General features: G+C 39.6%; 1 protein-coding gene across 1 annotated transcript in view; it reads left to right on the top strand.

The window, feature by feature from the left end:
- The window catches only part of TLK1 (tousled like kinase 1), a 123,054-nt gene that overhangs the window by 38,286 nt on the left and 65,344 nt on the right, over positions 1–19,424 (top strand). Inside the window, exons 2-3 of the mRNA XM_074967568.1 lie at positions 10,819–10,937; positions 14,708–14,779. Coding sequence (XP_074823669.1) covers positions 10,819–10,937; positions 14,708–14,779 — 191 coding nt within the window. The remainder of the gene's footprint in view (positions 1–10,818; positions 10,938–14,707; positions 14,780–19,424) is intronic.

Raw genomic sequence — 19,424 nt, 5'->3', positions numbered from 1 at the left:
GAGAGTGATCACTTTAGATAAGCTATTACCAACAGGAGAGTGGGTTTGTGGGGGGAGGTATTTTTTCATGCTTTGTGTGTATAAAAATATCTTCTACACTTTCCAAGTATGCATCCGATGAAGTGAGCTGTAGCTCACAAAAGCTTATGCTCAAATAAATTGGTTAGTCTCTAAGGTGCCACAAGTACTCCTTTTCTTTTTGCGAATACAGACTAACACAGCTGTTACTCTGAAACCTGTCATTATTTTCTTTGACATGATTGCAAACAGTACAGTACACAAGATAAGAATGCTTGAAGGGCAAACAATTTTAAGAGGATTCCTGTTTAATTAGTTTTATTATAGTAGTGCCTAGAGACCCCAGCAGATATTAGATTGTGCTTAAATATGGTAAAACACAATCCTTGCCCTGAAGAACTTATAGATAGTCATGACAGACAAAGGGTGGGAGAAAACATGTCAGCTAAACTTGCTTATATCTAATCAGTTAAGATCAGAGTGGATTTGATTTAAATCATGTTAGGAAGACTCGATTTAATCATGGATTTCTACATAAAAGTGTATTATTGTTGGTTGTTATAACCTTTAATACATACTCTCACAACTCAGAGATAGGTGTAGGTTTCATCTTTAGAAGACACACGCTATACATTTTTAAAGTGATTTATTTTGAAAACTTTTCAGATTAGTTTTCCAGCTATATCAGAAAATGAATGATTGTTTAGTTATTTCATTTACCAAAGGTAATTGAAGCAGATATTTATGAAGTCATTGGGAGATGACTTAAATACTTTGAATTCTCCAATTCAACAGGTTAATCATTAATATGTGGAGGATTTTCTTGCCATGCTGTATTAGGAGGAGAACATCACCAGTCAGACATTTAAATTGTTTTATTTAAGTAAAACAACAACGTTATGTATTCTGGATTTTTTCTTCAACAGCAAACAGAATATTTTAGCAAAACAAGCATATGCATTTTTGAATTTAGTTAAACATTCGAGTTTTTTAAAATCAGGTTTGTTTTGGTTAAAATTGTTTTTAACTAAAATAGTTAACTGAAATATTTTTTTAAAAAAAATCAACTGTGTCAGCCAGGTCAACATGAGAAACTTAAAATATTGGCTTCTGCAGCTAACTCTAGTTGTCTTCACCTTTATTTTCCTGTTTGTTCATAATCTGGAAAAGAAAAACAAGCTTTCCTGCTTTTTCAGGTCCCAAACGATTTCTCAATTGGGAATGAATTAGTCCAAAGGAAGAAAATATTCTTTCTACACCAGCAGCAGAAGCCACTCCTGTTAAAAGTGAGATTATCACTTCAGCAGTCTCTGAATCCTAGTGCTTAAGTGACTCCACCAATTCACTGGTGTGACTTTCTTTAAAACATCATCAGCAAACATATATTTCTTGAATGGTTCACCCTCAGCTCTGAAGTTTATTATAGTTGGCATTATGGAGGGATGATTGCTGGATGTCCATGTCATAGCCAACTCCTCTTCTTCAGCAGTTAAGGTTTCACCCTGGTACCGAGTTGTCAAGGTTCCTTCCCCACTCTGAAGTCTAGGGTACAGATGTGGGGACCTGCATGAAAACCCCCTAAGCTTATTTTTACCAGCTTAGGTTAAAACTTCCCCAAGGTACAAACTATTTTACCTTTTGCCCTTGGACTTTATTGCTGCCACCACCAAGCGTCTAACAGATATATAACCAGGAAAGAGCCCGCTTGGAAACATCTTTCCCCCCAAAATCCTCCCCAAACCCTACACCCCCTTTCCTGGGGAAGGCTTGATAAAAATCCTCACCAATTTGCATAGGTGAACACAGACCCAAACCCTTGGATCTTAAGAACAATGAAAAAGCAATGAGGTTCTTAAAAGAAGAATTTTAATTGAAGAAAAAAAGTAAAAGAATCATCTCTGTAAAATCGGGATGGTAAATACTGTACAAGGTAATCAGATTCAAAACATAGAGAATCCCTCAAGGCAAAGCCTTAAGTTACAAAAAGACACACAAACAGGAATATATATTCCATTCAGCACAGCTATTTTATCAGCCATTTAACTAAAACAGAATCTAAGGCATATCTAGCTAGATTACTTACTAAGTTCTAAGACTCCATTCCTGTTCTGTTCCCGGCAAAAGCATCACACAGACAGAGAGCCTTTGTTTCTCCCCCCCTCCAGCTTTGAACGTATCTTGTCTCCTCATTGGTCATTTTGGTCAGGTGCCAGCGAGGTTATCCTAGCTTCTTAACCCTTTACGGGTGAAAGGGTTTTTCCTCTAGCCAGGAGGGATATAAAGGTGTTTACCCTTCCCTTTATATTTATGACACGAGTATTGAGAATATTTGCAAGAAAATGAGCTGAAAATAGTGCTTGTCCCATTCGTTTTTTTAATGCTTGTAATTTAACTCTGTCATTGCATATTTCTCTTTTTAAGATCTCACTCAGTCCCTTCCAAATTTCAACAGCATCAGCAATAAAAGAGCTATATCCCTGCATTTTGTTCAAGGCTACAGAAATATGCTGTAGGGTACTTAGCATGCGTTCAACATTTCTCTTAAGCCCAATGTTGAGAACTTTGGCTGTGACAGTGCCATCTATTTTGTCACGATTTTGTTCACAAACTGTCATCAGATTAGGCCAGTTCTTGATATTGTGCTGAAACCAGTCCACTACTGAGTTCCATCGCACGTCTTGTGGGAGAGTTAGCTTGGTTCCTCCCGCTTTTTTCAGAGCAGCTGCTGCAAAGTGGTGGTTCTGGAATTATTTTGCAATTTCAACATTAGCCTTTATTTTTAAAAAACTGAAGTCTTTGGCTAGGAGGTGAAGCAAATGAGCACTGCAACTGTATGTTATTATCTTGGGACTCTCTTCTAAATAATTTCTTCTCATCTTGCCGGATACATTTGCAGCATTTTTTGTGACCAAGCCGTGTACTAGACATTTGAATTTTTTTTTCCACAGTTTGTTTAGCTTTTACTTCTACTACTTGTAAGTATTCTGCTATGTGTGCATTTCCTGATGTCAGTTGTTTCTGAAAGGAAGACATTCCCTTCTTCTATTGCCACAGAAGCACATACAACAGGATCATTGTGGACATTGCTCCACCCATCAAGACTCAGGTTAACAATTTTACCCTCTAGACCTTTTGCACACTGCTCAATTACTTTTTCATACACTTTATCTAGCAATTTGCCTGCGACATCTGCTCTGTTTGGTGGACTGTATGCTGGTCTTAATGACTGAACCACATTAATAAAGTGTGAGTTCCCAATCATACGGAAAGGAGAGTTTGTTGCATAAACAAACCGGGCAATTTTTTCATCGATTACCTCTTTTTTGTAATCTGCTGGTTTTTATCACAAACTTATCTATCGTTATCTACGGTACAAATAAGTGATGGTCACGTTAACACCACGCTATACCGAAAACCCACCGACCACTGTGCCTCCCTTCATGCCCTCAGCTTCCATCCCGGACACACCACATGATCCATTGTCTACAGCCAAGCACTGAGGTACAACTGCATTGGCTCCAACACCTACAAGATCTTCGCCAAGCATTCTCAAAAAATACGATACCCACACGAGGAAATAAGGAAACGGATCAACAGAGCCAGACGTACCCAGAAGCCTCCTGCTGTAAGACAAGCCCAAGAAAGAAACCAACCGAACTCCACTGGCCATCACATACAGTCCTCAGCTAAAACCTCTCCAACGTATCATCAGTGATCTACAACCCATCCTGGACAACAGTCCCTCACTTTCACAGGCCTTGGGAGGCAGGCCAGTCCTTGCCCACAGACAGCCCACCAACCTGAAGCATATTCTTACCAGCAACTACATACCGCACTGCAAAGTAACTCTAACTCAGGAACCAATCCATGCAACAAACCTCGATGCCAATTCTGCCTACATATCTACATCAGTGACACCATCACAGAATCTAACCAGATCAGCTACACCATCACCGATTCATTCACCTGCACGTCCACCAATGTAATATATGCCATCATGTGCCAGCAATGCCCCTCTGGTATGTATATTGGCCAAACTCGACAGTCCCTACGTAAAAGGATAAATGGACACAAATCAGATATTAGGAATGGCAATATACAAAAAGCTGTAGGAGAACACTTCAACCTCCCTGGACACACAATAGCAGATTTAAAGGTAGCCATCCTGCAGCAAAAAAAACTTCAGGACGAGACTTCAAAGAGAAACTGTTGAGCTTCAGTTCATTTGCAAATTTGACACCATCAGTTCAGGATTAAACAAAGACTGTGAATGGCTAGCCAGCTACAAAATCAGTTTCTTCCTCCTTGGTGTTCACACCTCAACTGCTAGAGGAGGGCCTCATCCTCCCTGATTGAACTAACCTCGTTATCCCTAGCCTGATTCTTGCTTGCGTATTTATACCTGCCTCTGGAAATTTCCACTACAAGCATCCGATGAAGTGGGTATTCATCCACGAAAGCTTATGCTCCAATACGTCTATTAGTCTATAAGGTGCCACAGGACTCTTTGCTGCTTTTACAGATCCAGACTAACATGGCTACCCCTCTGATACTTGACACCATGGAAGGCACTGTATTTAGCCGTATGGAGTGGAAATCCATCAACCTCATGAAGAAACTTGCACAAATACAGACAGATATCATCTTCCTTTCCAAATGTAAATGGATGGACATCATACCAAATGGACTGAAGCTGAAAAATCCATTGCTATCTACATACTGCACAGACCACAGTGAGAGATTATGCCACACACTAGCAAAGAAACTGAGGAACCACCTGATAAGCATCCTATACAGCAAACAGGAAAACATCAAAAAGGAGCTCTCCAACCTGGAGACTCTCATAAATAACCAACCTTCCATACAAACGGACTTTACTAAAATAAGACAGGAGATCCACATTACACACTTCACCTCTCTACAAAGGAAAAAGGACTGTAAGCTGTCTAAAATCCTACCTGCCACATGGGGTCACAACAGTGGTACCCCTAACTCACCCAGCAGTATCGTCAACCTATCCAGCTACACACTCAGCCTGGCAGGATAGTCTTCTGAATCCTGTATGTTGAAGATGGAGTCTCCTTAACGAAATAAGTTGATGCAGTTATTTCATTATTATTACCATACTGCTAATTTAGTATTACTCATTGCATTCCCTGACACTCTATACTACTTCAAAGGTGAAATTGTAAAAGGAAGATCTGCCTATTTCAGCTATTTATTTTTTATCACAACTGCATCTAAAATGATAGTACCAGAGAGTAACAACTATATTTTTTGCTCAAACGTAAGAATTCAAGAATAGTCCAGAAGGAAGACAGGCAGTCCTTAAGAAAGAAGTATGAAATAAAAAAGTTTACCAACCTGAAGATCCTGTATGTTCAGACATGTTCCTTTCATCATCTTCAACACAGCTTCCTCCTGAGAAGGAACACTTCTCATGATGTTGTTTCATGTGGGGAACCAGGCCTTGCATTTCTTTGTTGCACTGATTGCATTTTACACGCATACCTGTCTTACCTGCAGGTAGAGTAACTTCATTAAAATATTCCCAAACTGGATCTTTTTTACGGCCTGCTGCCATTATAGGTTTTCCCTTTTAGTGAGAGATGGTAGATCTCAAATCAATGAATGCTACCCTCAGAAAAACCTCAAGACTTCTGAAATATGCTGCTCAAACAGTTTCACTTTTTGTTTCTACTGCCTGTCCCTCCCTTCTCACATTTATCTCCAGAGTTCTTCTCCTTGTCCAGATCTATTCTGCCTCCAACAATCTTCTATTCATTGAACTTTCTGAAACTTTGCACTTTTAGAGAGAAGTAAGGGATTGACTCTGTGCACACAAATTTGCAGAGGGACAATAGGGTTGAGGTCTGTTATTTCTCACCTCTATATATTTATTTAAGAACATTTTTGCTGTTAAGAAGCATGTTATCTCTGGAGACCCAAATCCACAGTTTGAGAACTGCAAAACTACGCATCTCTGATGGTCTCTTCTAGACTGAGCCCCATTGGGTAGATAGAAAGATTAACCTAAATAATCTATACAGAAGGCCCTGGAACCCCATAAGATGGGGTCCCTAATCCATGAATGATTGGAACGCATTTAAAAAATTTTCTTAAACATTACATGAATATATTGTCTCATACTATAAAATTAGAATTTATAATCCCTATTCCATAATGAGATATCTTTGAGCTATAATGTATCTTCATTAAAACTATCTTTAGATAGGTTTTTTCCTCAAAAAGCATTTTATCAAAAACATTCAATTTTTATGTATTTTTAAATCATTGATTTTTATCCACCCTGGTTAAGATTAACATTTAAGTATTTTCTAGAGAAACCGTACACATACATCAGCACCTACTTCATCTTTACAGAGGATAAAGTTTTATTGGAAGAAGTTGTCTAATGGTTTTTGGTGTTTGCAAAGAAATTAAAAGCTGAATACGTTTTAGATGGGATGTGATGTATTGGTGAAAAAGGCTTGATAAAAGGTATTACTGTTTCACTTTTCATATTAGTGTGTCAAAAAAGTGAACAGTTAAACTTGGGAAAAATCTTGTAAGTGAAATTTGAATGTATTAAAGATAAACTTGCCTTTTTTAGTGAGGTTGTTTTTGGGGTAGGAGGGAGGTAAGTCAGCTTCTGTGACCAACAGGTCTTTCTCGGGTATAGCTTCCATTACGAATAGCGTGTATTAAGTCAGTTATTCTTCCAAGGAGGTAAATTGGTTAAGTTGTCTTTACTGTTCAGATTTCTATAAGGTGTACCAGATTGCTATAATATGTAGAACTTCAAAATTCTTTTTATAAATGGTCTTCCATATCCTGCATTGTACATATGTTCCTGAATCTGTTTAAATTACCATGTTCTTAAAATTGAAAAAATAGCCTTTTTGATTTGCTTTGTAAACTGAATAAATTATAGCCTAGTTATTAAAGATACTGAGGACTTACAGATACCACTTGAAATCAACTTAAGTTTTCGGTGCTCAACACCTTTGAAAAATCAAGCCAGAAATAAAATAAATATTTTAAGAGAAGAATTTGTAACAGCTTTTTTTAGTAAATGTAAGTGAAAATTGAAAGTGTTACATTTTTAAAATGGTGATTAACAGTGTAGGGATATTTTTGGAGACTATAGAGAGGAGATTTTCTAGGCCCAGTATGATGATAAATATGAATAAAATAAAGGGCCTTTCATAATCTAAATTCCTGAGGCAGCACTATGACTGCTAGAAAGCCAATTATAGTATTCTCCTGCACCACTGCCAAAAAAAAAAAGGGGGGGGGTCTATGTGAACATGTTTGGTGAAAAAACACTTGTGATTTACTTCACATATCTACTGCACTTTGTAAGGCTGTGCCAACAACAGACTTCCTGAGTGTGTCTGCTTCCTGGCTGTCTAATTTCAGCACATATGCAAAGTTAAGCACATGTACTATGAAGGAATATTTGTTTTTTTTGAGTCCTTATGTGGTTTCTCATTCCATAAGAGTAGTTCTTGGTAGTAGAATCCTCAGTAAAGAAGAGAGACAATAACATTACATTCTTTGATGGTCTTTCATCATAGTTTCTTACACTCTTATGTTGGGACAGTGAAGGAAAAACACCAAGGAAGAGATTAAGGCAATTTGAATTGGCAAAATAAGTGTCAGCACATTCCCTGTCAACAGAAATCAGCTGTGGTTTTGCACTCACACACACTCCACCTTGGCCAAATAGTCAACCCTGCATGGGTATAGATTAATCAAAACGAGCAGCCTGGGCACAAAAGGGTGCAGGACAGAAAAGTCTGTTTAATTGTTCTACAGTAAAGGGTTGTGTCTTATATACAGGGATTACTAATGTTAAATAAATAGTTCAATTAAATACATACGCAAATAATACAAACTTATGCTCAGGTTAACGTGGGAATCTTTGTTTCTTAATTTCATCTTTAACAATAACAACCCTGTCTGCTCCTCCCCCACACGTGCACATTTTCAAAATCTTCTCATTTGGGGCTTGGGCTGTGGGGCTGTTCCATTGCTGTGTAGACTTCCAGGCTCAGGCTGGAGCCTAGACTCTAAGACCCTGCAAGGTGGGAGTGTCCCAGAAATTGGGCTCCAGCGTAAGCCTGGAAGTCTACACAGCAATGAAACAGCCCCCAGCCCGAGCCCCAGAAGCCAGGTATGCTGTGTAGGGTTTTATTTCTCTATTGATACAACACCAGGTAACCATGTGCAATCAGTTTATTAATCAAAGATAGATCAGCATAATACAGAAAGGTTAGTACATTACCAGTCTGGAGAACAGGTTTGCAGTGGTTACGTCTTCGCTCTGTTTCAAGTTGTGAGCTTATTTTGGGTGTGAAAAATGGCTAGAATTGTGATGGTCAGATCAGTCACATGTCTAGTTGGTGTGGAGACATACCCTATGTAGATTCTGGTTGACCGAAACTATTTGCAGATTTGAGATGAATTCAGCAAATAGTTTCAGATGAAGGGAAAAAAAGGAAGAAAAAGATTTTGGAAATCTCACATCATTTCTTTTTCGACTTTTTGTTTGAGCAAGGAATTTCATTTAGGAATTTACCTCCTTTTAATTAAAAAAGAATACAGAATGTCCCCCCACCTCCAAAAACAAAATAAAATGAAAAACTGGAAAAAAATGTTTTGGGCCAGTCTAAAGTGTTTTATTTGATCCAAAAGTACATTTTTCCCCGACAAAATGAAAAAAAAAAACAAAACCAACCTATTTTTTTTGTTTTGCGTTAGTCTGAAACAGAAGTTTTTCAATTTTTTTTTTCAGGTTGACAACCAAGCCAAAAAATTGGTTATTCCCACAGGCCTATTAAAAATTAGGTGTGCAAAGATGAGATCTACTAATTCTAAAATCTTGGAATGACAGGGTGACCAAAAACCATCAGTTCAGTTCGCAAACTACCAATAATACTTGCTTTGTTTAATAAATCGTTAGTCTTAAAAGCAAAATATGTTTTGTTAAACAATTTTTCTTATTTAGTCATCACATTTTAAGGTAGTTTAACTAATTTTTTTAAATATGCTTTTTAAAGCATTTTTAATTGAATTCTAATTTCCATCCGAATAGAGCATGAGGGAAATCATGAGTAAAAATATCAGTCTAATAAATCAGAAATGCCTCATTCACCATTTTCTAATATAATAAAAATGTCAATATTAAGACTCTTAAGTAAATGTATGTTAAACTAATATAATTGCTGAAATAAATGTGTAGGTACAGCATATCCTCCTGGTTAGCAAAAGTGCCAAATTTAATGTAAAGGCTATATTTCGTTGCAAATCAACATGTTTTAATGGTTACTAACCAATAAGAAACAACCTTTTTTCAGGAAAATAACAGAAAAGTACAAATGCAAAACAAGTTTAACATCAATTATTTAAATTAAGGTTTTCTGCTTGCTGATTAAAATCAGCAATTTAAATAGCTTTGATTTAAATCAGTCCACCCTGATGCCCTATATTATACTGTATTTGTGCTCCTTGCTTTTTAAAATCTTTTAAGATTAAGTGGGATATAGTTTATACAAAAAATGCTATGTAAAATGTGTGGTTTTAAATACGAAGTAACTTAACTTTGTTTTAGAAAACTTTACTAAAACTTTTTAGTGTTTTCAATGTCACTTGAAAATGTAACAATCCAGTAGTTAAACTGGAACAAGCAGAGAGCGGTTGCACAATATAAATAATTCTCTGTGCAAATTCAGAGTATTAGGAATGTCCTCTTCCTCTGTCAGATTGGTTTAGATCCATAAGTGGTTTATAACGTAATCTAGAGGGTTGCATGCTTTGCTGCTTCTGTAGGCCGAGCTCACTGAACACACATCCCTCCATTCCTCCCCCAGGAGCTCCTGATGTGCCGCCCTCCCATTTCTCTGTATATCAGGGACTCCTTGCAACCCATCCACTGCCCTGCTTCATGCCAGTGGCTCTGTGCACCCCACCACTCCCCCTTCGCTGCATATGAGGGAAATCTGTGGCCCCCCCCCCCATTGCTTCCAGCTTTCCTCAACTTGCCAATGGCTCTTTGTGGAACCCATGCAAGGGTTCCCCATACTCCCCCTGCAAGGGCTTCTATGCGTCCCCCATCCCTCTGCTCCCTCATACGTCCATTCACCCCTTCAACATAATGGCAGGGACTCTGTGCTGCATGTCCTCCTCCCCTGTTGGACCCCAGTCATGCCAGGAGCTCTGTGTGCCCCTGTTTTTCCCCATACCCAGATTCTTTCTTCCTCTCCACCATTCTTATTTCTTTTCAGTCTGGGAGACAAACTATTCAAGGTGACAATATATTGAAGTTGTATTGGACCATGGGCAGAGCTGGTGGAAGGGGTTATTGGTTCTTTGATGCTCAAATACATTTGTTAGTCTCTAAGGTGCCACAAGTACTCCTTTCCTTTTTGTGGATTCAGACTAACACGGCTACTACTCTGAAACTTGATCTAGACAATTACTGAGGTGGTTGAAGTTGCTGGATCTGCTAACATGATAAAGGGGCTCCTTTTGTCTCCTGTTTTCCTCTTCTGGATTTCTGATTTTCACCAAAATTAATAGGGTTCGGTATAGAACATTCCCTGAAATTTTGGAATTGGTTAGATGTTCACAAGTTACTGTATAATAGACAGATATGCCCTCGAGCTGAGTGTGAGACCTCGCTTCATGCAGTTTGTTATGGTCTATACTATAGTGAAGATTTTGTATAATTATTTGGAAACTTTCTTATGCAAGCAAGTTTGTTATAGAATATAACTAATTAAAATTATTTCTTAGGTGCAATGGATGAGCTTCATAGCCTGGACCCAAGAAGGCAAGAATTGTTAGAGGCCAGATTTACAGGAGTAGTGAGTGGCAGCACTGGGAGTACTGGAAGTTGCAGTGTTGGAGCTAAAGTAAGTAGAATTGGGTGGCTATTTAAACCTCTCTGTGAAATGTTAATTTAATTTTAATTTAAGAAAATATACTATCTATAAAACGAAAAGGAGTACTTGTGGCACCTTAGAGACTAACCAATTTATTTGAGCATGAGCTTTCGTGAGCTACAGCTACAGCTCACGAAAGCTTATGCTCAAATAAATTGGTTAGTCTCTAAGGTGCCACAAGTACTCCTTTTCTTTTTGCGAATACAGACTAACACGGCTGCTACTCTGAAACCTATCTATAAAACATACACCATGTATAACAATGAGTCTCATCAGAAAATGCTGTAGCCTATCTGGGGTAGGTTGGCATGATCTATTTTCTAGTTTAGTCTCTTATTCCAGTAAAAACATTGGCTTATGGGTTCCATATACTTTAAAGAAGTTTTTCTTTTGGTAGGATGTGCAAGGGTCACTGTGAAAATGGGATATATGACTCCTCTAGGACAGCTTTCATTTTGGGAGAGAGAATGAAGGGGTATTCCTTTACATATGTACCTCCCGCACATCCTCATTTTTCCACTGTCTGAAACCAGCAAGACACACAGGAGTTGCACCTAAGTACATCTGTGTTTCCTGTTCAAGCAATTAGTTGAGATTCTAGAACTTTCCTCTTCTCTTGATGGGCAGTTTCCCTTTATTTCCTGGGAAGAACAGTTATGAAAAGGCTATCTCTATCTAACTGCTGCAAAAGAGTTGTTAGAAGTTTGCAGAACATAAGGTGAAACCATAATAAATAGATTCTTAAAATGAGTGCTCCTGGTTGGTTTCTCTGTCCAAATACCAAATACACAAATCTCAGAGGAACACCAGATATGACATGAAAAAGAACTACCTGAAGATGTTCCTAGATAACAAGGAAGATCCCTGAGAAAAGCCTACCAATTCTATTTATTCTGGTTATGTTTCAATAGGAACTTCAATTCACAAGTCATGATCTAGTCTGAGGTCAGTCTCATTCTGCAAACTGGCTGAATAATGGATCAGTGATCCAGTGTCTCCAAGATGAGCACTTGCTCTGGCTAGAGTTATAATTTTGCATCATAATATTTCTACACAGCCTTGCTTTTGAGTATTGGTTTTGTGGAAGAAAAGAGAACAATCCATTGATCAAGGAGGTAGAAAATGGACAGCCTAACAGATATCAAATGCATTGGCAATAGGGCAAGCGTTTCCACTAAAGGGCTTTCTGGAACTCTTTGTCAAACAGATCTCTGAATAGATATAAACCAGGCCAAGAAAAGACCTGTTTTACATTACTTCTCAGGCTGCATGACTTCATACATTTTTATAACCCAAGGATATTTATGGTTTAACTTCTTATTTTTTCTTGGCAGTCGAATCCTTTTATATAGGGAAAACTATTTCCATTTAAAGAGTAGGAAAATACTGGTAATAAATTGTAGTTTTCGGATAAAAGAGGAGGGTTCTGCCATTAGGTTTGAAACCCACTCTAGTAAAACCTTTCTGCAACAGAAACATCTCAGTCAAAGCATAACTTGAGGACGTTAGATGATAGATGAAAACCCAAGTATGACAGATGTCAGTGAAAACCAAAAGGAAGCTGAGAATCTTGAGAATCCTGACGATCAAATTTGTAACAAGAATAGGTATGTGGAATGTGTGTACTTTGCACAATACAGGAAAGCTGGCACAGGTTACATGAGAGGAAAAAAAATGATCTGAACGTACTGGATGTTTGTGAGAGGAGATGGGCGAGGAGAGGCAAGATGGTATGTGTGCTTCAATCTTATATTCAGGAGGAGGAATGTATTAAGTGTAGGAATTATGCTGGATAACATCACAGCAAAGACGCTGTTGGCTTGGGAGCCAGTGAAAGACACAATAACAGCCAGGCTGTGAAAAAGACACCCCTGTAATAATAGGGCACCATAGATGGTGGTTAGTGGAGATGTTGCACAACTTTGACTTTGCCAGCAACGTTGCTTTACTAACTATAATGTGGAACTGAATGGTGGTTCTTACATCAGAGGTAGAATAGGAAGCAGCAAAAATTGGGTTGGAATTAAAGAAAACCAAGATCATGAACGTAGGAAGCCAGACAACAGATGCAAAAGTGCAGGTGGATGGGAAAGAAATTGAACAGGTGGTAGAGTTTTGCTATCTGGGCAATGTGATGACATTTGAGGGTGGCTTCGATAAGGATATTCATATGTGATTAGGAAAAGCAGACATCACTTTTGGAAAGACGAACAATATCTGGTCAAACAGGTCTCCACACCAAACTAAAGATGAGATTATATCATGCAATTGTACTGAGAATGCTACGGTGTGGAGCAGAGAGTTGGCCAATGATCGTGGCTAACAAAAAGAGATTGGAGGCTGCCCATCACAGATGATTGGGAAAGATTCTATACGTTTCATGGAAAGACATCATAGCAAATGTGAGGGTATGGGAACTGACAGCAGGACGTTCTAGAAAATACCAAAGAAAGAAGCCTCAGGTGGTTGTGATGTGCATTGTATTTAAGATGGGAAGTGTTGAATTGAGCAAGTGTTGAATTGATTAAAGAAGGGAGAAAAAAAGAAAATGAAGAAAGTCAGGGAAGAACTAGTAGAAGACAGTGACAGAGGATATTGAATGCACTGACAATTACCTAGGAAGAAGTACCAGACCAAGTAAGAGATCATAATCAGTAGAGGAACTGGGCTGCCTGATGTCAGTGGCACTGGAGGAACTAAGGTCTAAGGTGGGATAAGGTTCCTGGTGTTATGTGGCTATTAGATAGCTTTTGGTGGTTTTTTTTTTTTTTTTTTTATTCTCTCAAAATCCTAATCTCAAGACAAGAAGACTACAGTCCTTACAAAAAGAAAGAATTGCTAACTCTCTCTTCAAATCTACTAGCATTAGTTGGTATATAAATGCATACTCTAGAGTCAGAGCTTTCAAAAAGTATCTGTCAGATACTTTGCTGGTCCAAAATAAGGCTGGAGGAATGTGGATCATTCTAGAGGTTTAACTTTTTTTTTTTTAGGAAAGCCTTTCAAAATGATAACTTGATTCTGTATCTGACATACTTCTTGGGCCATGTCTACACTACCACTTATGTTGGCAAAACTTACGTCACCCAGGGGTATGAAAAAAACACATCTCGAGTGACATAAGTTTCGCCAGCATAAGGGATAGTGTGCACAGAGCTATATCGGTGGGCTTGCTTCTCCCATGGACATAGCTTCCACTGCTTGTTGGGGGTGGTATAATTATGTTGATGGGAGAGTTCTCTCCCGTTGGCGTAGAGCTGCTACATGAGAGATCTTAATAGCAGTGCAGCTTCATTGGTACAGCTGTGCTGCTGTAAGCTCTCTAGTATAAACACATCCTCATTCTTAACCTCTTAATCATTTAAGTGGTTTCCTTATGGGTGTTATATTGGCGTGACTGTTTCATGAGTTAGTGGTCTGTCCTATAAATTATGTTCGTGCATTCTTTTCAGAGAGGATATGTACATACAGTTGTTTACTTTCCAATTTTGTTACCAAACTACATTGTTCAGAATAGCTTTAGAAGCAATTAAGAAACATAGAATTTACTGTGCTGGAGCACACCATTTGTCCATCAAATCTGGTATTCTGCTTGCAGGTCATATTGTCTCTGCAGGTGATCACTGTGTCTTGAAGCATGAAATTTGTTTACCCTTACTTTGCATAACTGCAAATACTGTAATTTATTAGCTGTTTTAAAAATCTGAACATAGTATATGATATATTATTTTTCTCAATAGGCCTCAACAAATAATGAAAGTTCTAATCACAGTTTTGGAAGCTTGGGATCTCTAAGTGATAAAGAATCAGAGGTATGTATGTTTACAAAATTAATTACAAGTACAATATTTTAATGCAAACAAAATACTTATAATATGTTCTATTGTAGTTGACGCTTTTATATGTAAGCTTTTTAAAGAAAATATAATATTTCTATGTATACAATAAGATTAAAAAGTGCATGTAGTGGTAAAAGCTGACATTTGTTACACCTTTGGACCAAACTAATTTTTTTGAGATGGAGATGTGTATGGTAAGACTTCATAAAAGTGCTGTCATGGAGTGTCCTGCTTGGAGTGCCCTCCTACAACTGGCTGCGGCATGACAGACATGCCTGTCTCAGTTTCCCCTTTCATAGTCCCAGAAATAGTCCAAATAGTCTTCCAAAGTATAAATATAGCCTTTGGGGTTCATTTTATTATAAAAGTTCCATGCACATAAACCATAAGAAAACAAGTCCCAATACCAAGTTCTACAGTTACAGTCCTGTCTCCACACAGTACATCAAGTAGAGCCCCAGCGTCCCTCATCAGTGCCCTAGCTATCCAGTGCAACCCCAGTGTCCCTCACCGTGTCCTGGGTCTCCAGCACAGTCCCAGTGTTCTTAATCAGGCCTGGGGTGTCAGCCTTCTCTGGTTTTGAGAGCCAGCAGGAACCTTCCTCTGCTGCATTCAGCCTTCAACCCTCTCCAGCCTTTTCTGATGGTGGCTTTCTCACCCAGGAAGGATAGCTGGCTAGCTTCTCCATGGGCTTCCAAGCCCTCAGCCCTTTTCAGCTTCCCAGCACTGGCTTTGACTTCTGATAGTCAGCAGGCTAATCCCTTTGTTGGCTTCCTTGATAATTCCTCCCTCTTTCCAGGGAGTCTCCTGACTGGCAGCCTTAACTCAGTAGGTCTCCCTCTTGCTGGGGCTCTTCCTTCCTCAGATTCTCCCAGTTTCTTTATAGTACCATGTGCTGCCTGGCTGTCTTAACTGGCCAAACTGTGGTCACCTGTTCAGGCACTGGAGAGCTGGACCCTGCTTAATTTAGTGGGGCCAGCCATCCTGTGAAAACCTCCTTTGGACCTGTGTTCAGAGAATTTTCATTTTTTAGCTTATGTTGGTTCTGCAATGTATCGTGAAAGGTTAACTACATTTTATATATAAATAATGGCTGTATTTTATCTCAGGTCTGTTATTAAAAAAAAAAGGGAGAGATTCTGTGCTATGCCTCTAAGAGCAGCTGGGGGAAAGATTAAGACCACCTTTGTGCCCTCCTGATCCTGGGAGGCTTTGGGCAGGTGAGGCCCCTAGCATAACTCAAACAGCTCTGGAGGATCTGTCTGAGTTACAACAACGTCCTTGGGTTTCCCTGTGCGTTGGAGTGCTGTCCAGAAACTGCATAACTCTGAGCGCTGTGGCCCTGTCATTGAAATGCCCTTATGTTAGGACTGGCAGGTGAGAGCGGGGGCCTCAAAGTGGTGGTCTTCACAATGCCTGCACTCGGGAAATCCCCCCTTTAGAGCACTTGCATACCACTTCAGCCCTTTTACCACTGGTGGGGACAGCATGAGGGTTAGACTCTCGCCTCAAGACTTGATATATAGCGATGCTACATGATGATTAAGATTAAGATTCTGTCACAGGTATTTTTAATAAGAGTCAGGGACAGGTCGCAGGCAATAAACAAATATTCACAGAAGCCTGCAGCCTGTCCCTGACTTTTACTAAAAATACCTTGTCGGGGACAGGGACAAACAGAGCGCTGACCACTGCTGCTCCAGCCCCAGAGGGGCTGACCCAATCCCAGCTACTGCTCCAGCAGGTGAGGGACCGGTCAGCTGTTCCGGTGGCCCTGCTCCAGAAGTCCTGGATGCTCTGGAAAGTTATGGAATCCGTGACCCACGTGACTGTCATATCCTTCATGAAGATAAATTCATATTTTGGAACTAAGAATGGTGTGTATAGCTTGCTAAATTTTTACCTTAAGGCAGTAAAACTTCCACCAGCACAGGGAAACCTCCTTAGCCACTGTTTAGTTGTAGCTGTGTAAATACTCTTAAAACTTAGTTTGCCAGTATTTATTATTCTGAGAGATACAGAAATGTGTTCAAAGATCAGACATTAGATCACTTTCCACTTCTAAAACCCTTTTTCTTCATAGTTTATAATATCTATAGCATCTGAAACCAAAATTTTTACCACCTTTATTTTTTTTCTTTTTGTGTGGTGTGCAAATTAGTTTTCTTATTGTAAGGATGAGTTTCTGGAGTTTTGGCAGCATTTTTTCCCCAAAAAGTATTTTATAGGAAAAATTGTAGGTTTTTTCATGTTGGGAGGAATACCTATATAAAAATTACATGGACTTTGTAAATGAGATATAAAAGAGTGGAGAAGAGCAGGAGTAAATTTGCACCTGTCATGCTTTGAATGTTTTTTAATATCGTTCAAATTAGAAACAGCTTAGACTTTTTCACATATGAAGTGAGGTACTGAACTTTTAGTCTGTAATTTCAAACATAAGCTCTTTCTGCTCCTGGCTCATTAGCCCTATAAAAATGACAAATCAATTTTCAGAATTATTCCAACACTGCTAGTTCAGTTGTCTCCCTCATCTGTCCAGTCTTTGCCTTGAATCACTGTGAAAATATACTGCATATCACTAAATGTTAGTGCACTTCTGACATTCTGACGAAATGTGGGGTCAGTCAGTTGCCATTAATGGAGAGAGAGACAGAGCACTGGAAAGGACATTGTTGCGCCAAGTGGTTTTTGGATATCTAGCTCTCTGTTGCCCATCTTATATTAGTATAGTTGTATGGACCCTCACACTCCAGAATAGTGTGGCAGAGGGCTCTGACTCATTGGGGATTCCCTTTTCCAGAGAAAATCTGCAGTCAGCATGAAGGACAGTGCAAGTGATGGAATCTTCTCTTATAGTAAATTCGCATTTGATAAATATTAGTGGGTCTCTTGTGCACCATGTGTTCCAGTACAGTTAATCTGTACTTTTTTAATTGGACCTTGTGATGGGGATGTACTAGGCCCTTCAAGGCTCCCTACTGGACTTACCACATAACAGTTATAAATAGTTCTTAAATAACCTATTGATTGATAGTTTTAGAATAGAATCGGATTACAGCCCCTCCCCCTCCCCCCGGTCCAATGTTCAGGTACCGGACTATGCTCAGAATTCCATGCTTCAAACTATGCATCTCCTGCCCGCAATCCTTCTTGGTCAGTGATGACTATCAGTGCTCTCTCTACTGCCTGGAGGAAGCTCACATTGTGGCTCAGTACAGTGTTTGCCAGTCTTTCCCCAGTTGTACCTGAGAAAGTGGGCACTTCGCCTCCGCAAGTATCTCCTGGACATGGCCATTAGACCCCAATCGGACCCAGGCCAGGGAACTCCCCCATACATCATCCTGAATCAGCAAGGAGTGCGCCTCCTGCTGCAAAGTCCGCCTCTGGTGCTGGAGAATCCTCTCCCACAGATTCTGTGACGGTGCCTAGTTAGGAAGCACTGTCATAAACATGGGACTAAGTCTTCCTCTAAGTCCACTTCAGAAAAATCAGACAGCCCGTCCACCAGCATTGCCTCTGAGGACTCAGTACGTACTGTCTTAAGTCCCAGAAACTTTGGGCTCCACTGGCTCCAGGCTGTGTTCCATCGGTACCACCATTTCCAGCTCCTCACAAGACCCAGGACCCCCTGTCACCTGCAAAGACAAAGTTTCCTTACACGTACACCCCAAATTTATCCCTGTAGTAGTTAGTTTCACCTTAATTAATCCATTCACTTAACTTTCATTCTTTCTGAAACTGCACACTCCCTCGATGTGTGATGAGCTTTGACCTTTTACCTGAAGAGAACAAGACCAATCAGGACGTCCCTGAGACTGTTTATTGCGATAACAGAGAGAGTTGGGGGCATGTCATCTCCACCCAGAGAATTTTTAAATTGGTATCCGGGTGCATTCTACATTGATATCCGGGTGCATTCTTCTGTCAACTCTTGAATCTTCCTCCCCCTACAGGAGTATGAGCTCACTCCACAGAGCACAGCAATTATGGCATCTCTTCAGGATATACCCTCCTAGACCTCTGTAAAGCTGCTATGTGGAGTTCCATCCACACATTTTAAAAGCATTATGTCCTGGTGCAGGACTTGGCTGCTGATGCCTCCTTTGGAACGGTGGTCCTCTGCTCAACCCTACTGTCCTGATCCTTGCACCCTCCTCCTACTTAGGTATTGCTTGGCAGTCACCCACAGTGGAATACAATAGGGACCATCACTTGAAGAAGTGGTTACCTACTTATAACTGGAGGTTCGTTGAAATGTGTGGTCCCTGTGTATATTCCACTACCTGCCCTCCTTCCCTTCTGCTTTGGATCTTTCTGATTCATGGTGGAGAAGGAACTGAAGAGGTGGTTGATCTTCCCTGCCCTTTATTGCCTTGATCAGAAGCATGAGGTGAGCCTGGGTGCATGCACAGACCAACAGATACTATTTTCAAAGTTCTCTGATTCTGGGTGCATGATGTGCATGTCTAACCCACAGTGGAATATAGGTAGGCACCACACATCTAGAAGAACCTCCAGTTACAGGTATAACCTTCTTTTTCACAGTACACAAAGGTTCAGACATGTATTAGGTTGCAGGATGCTGAATAAGTTCCACCTTGTCTAGACTGGAAAT

This window comes from Natator depressus, chromosome 11 (assembly GCF_965152275.1).
Source record: "Natator depressus isolate rNatDep1 chromosome 11, rNatDep2.hap1, whole genome shotgun sequence".
NCBI lineage: Eukaryota > Metazoa > Chordata > Testudines > Cheloniidae > Natator > Natator depressus.
The sequence above is the reverse complement of the archived record's forward strand: the minus strand, read 5'-3'. Positions and strand labels throughout refer to the sequence as shown.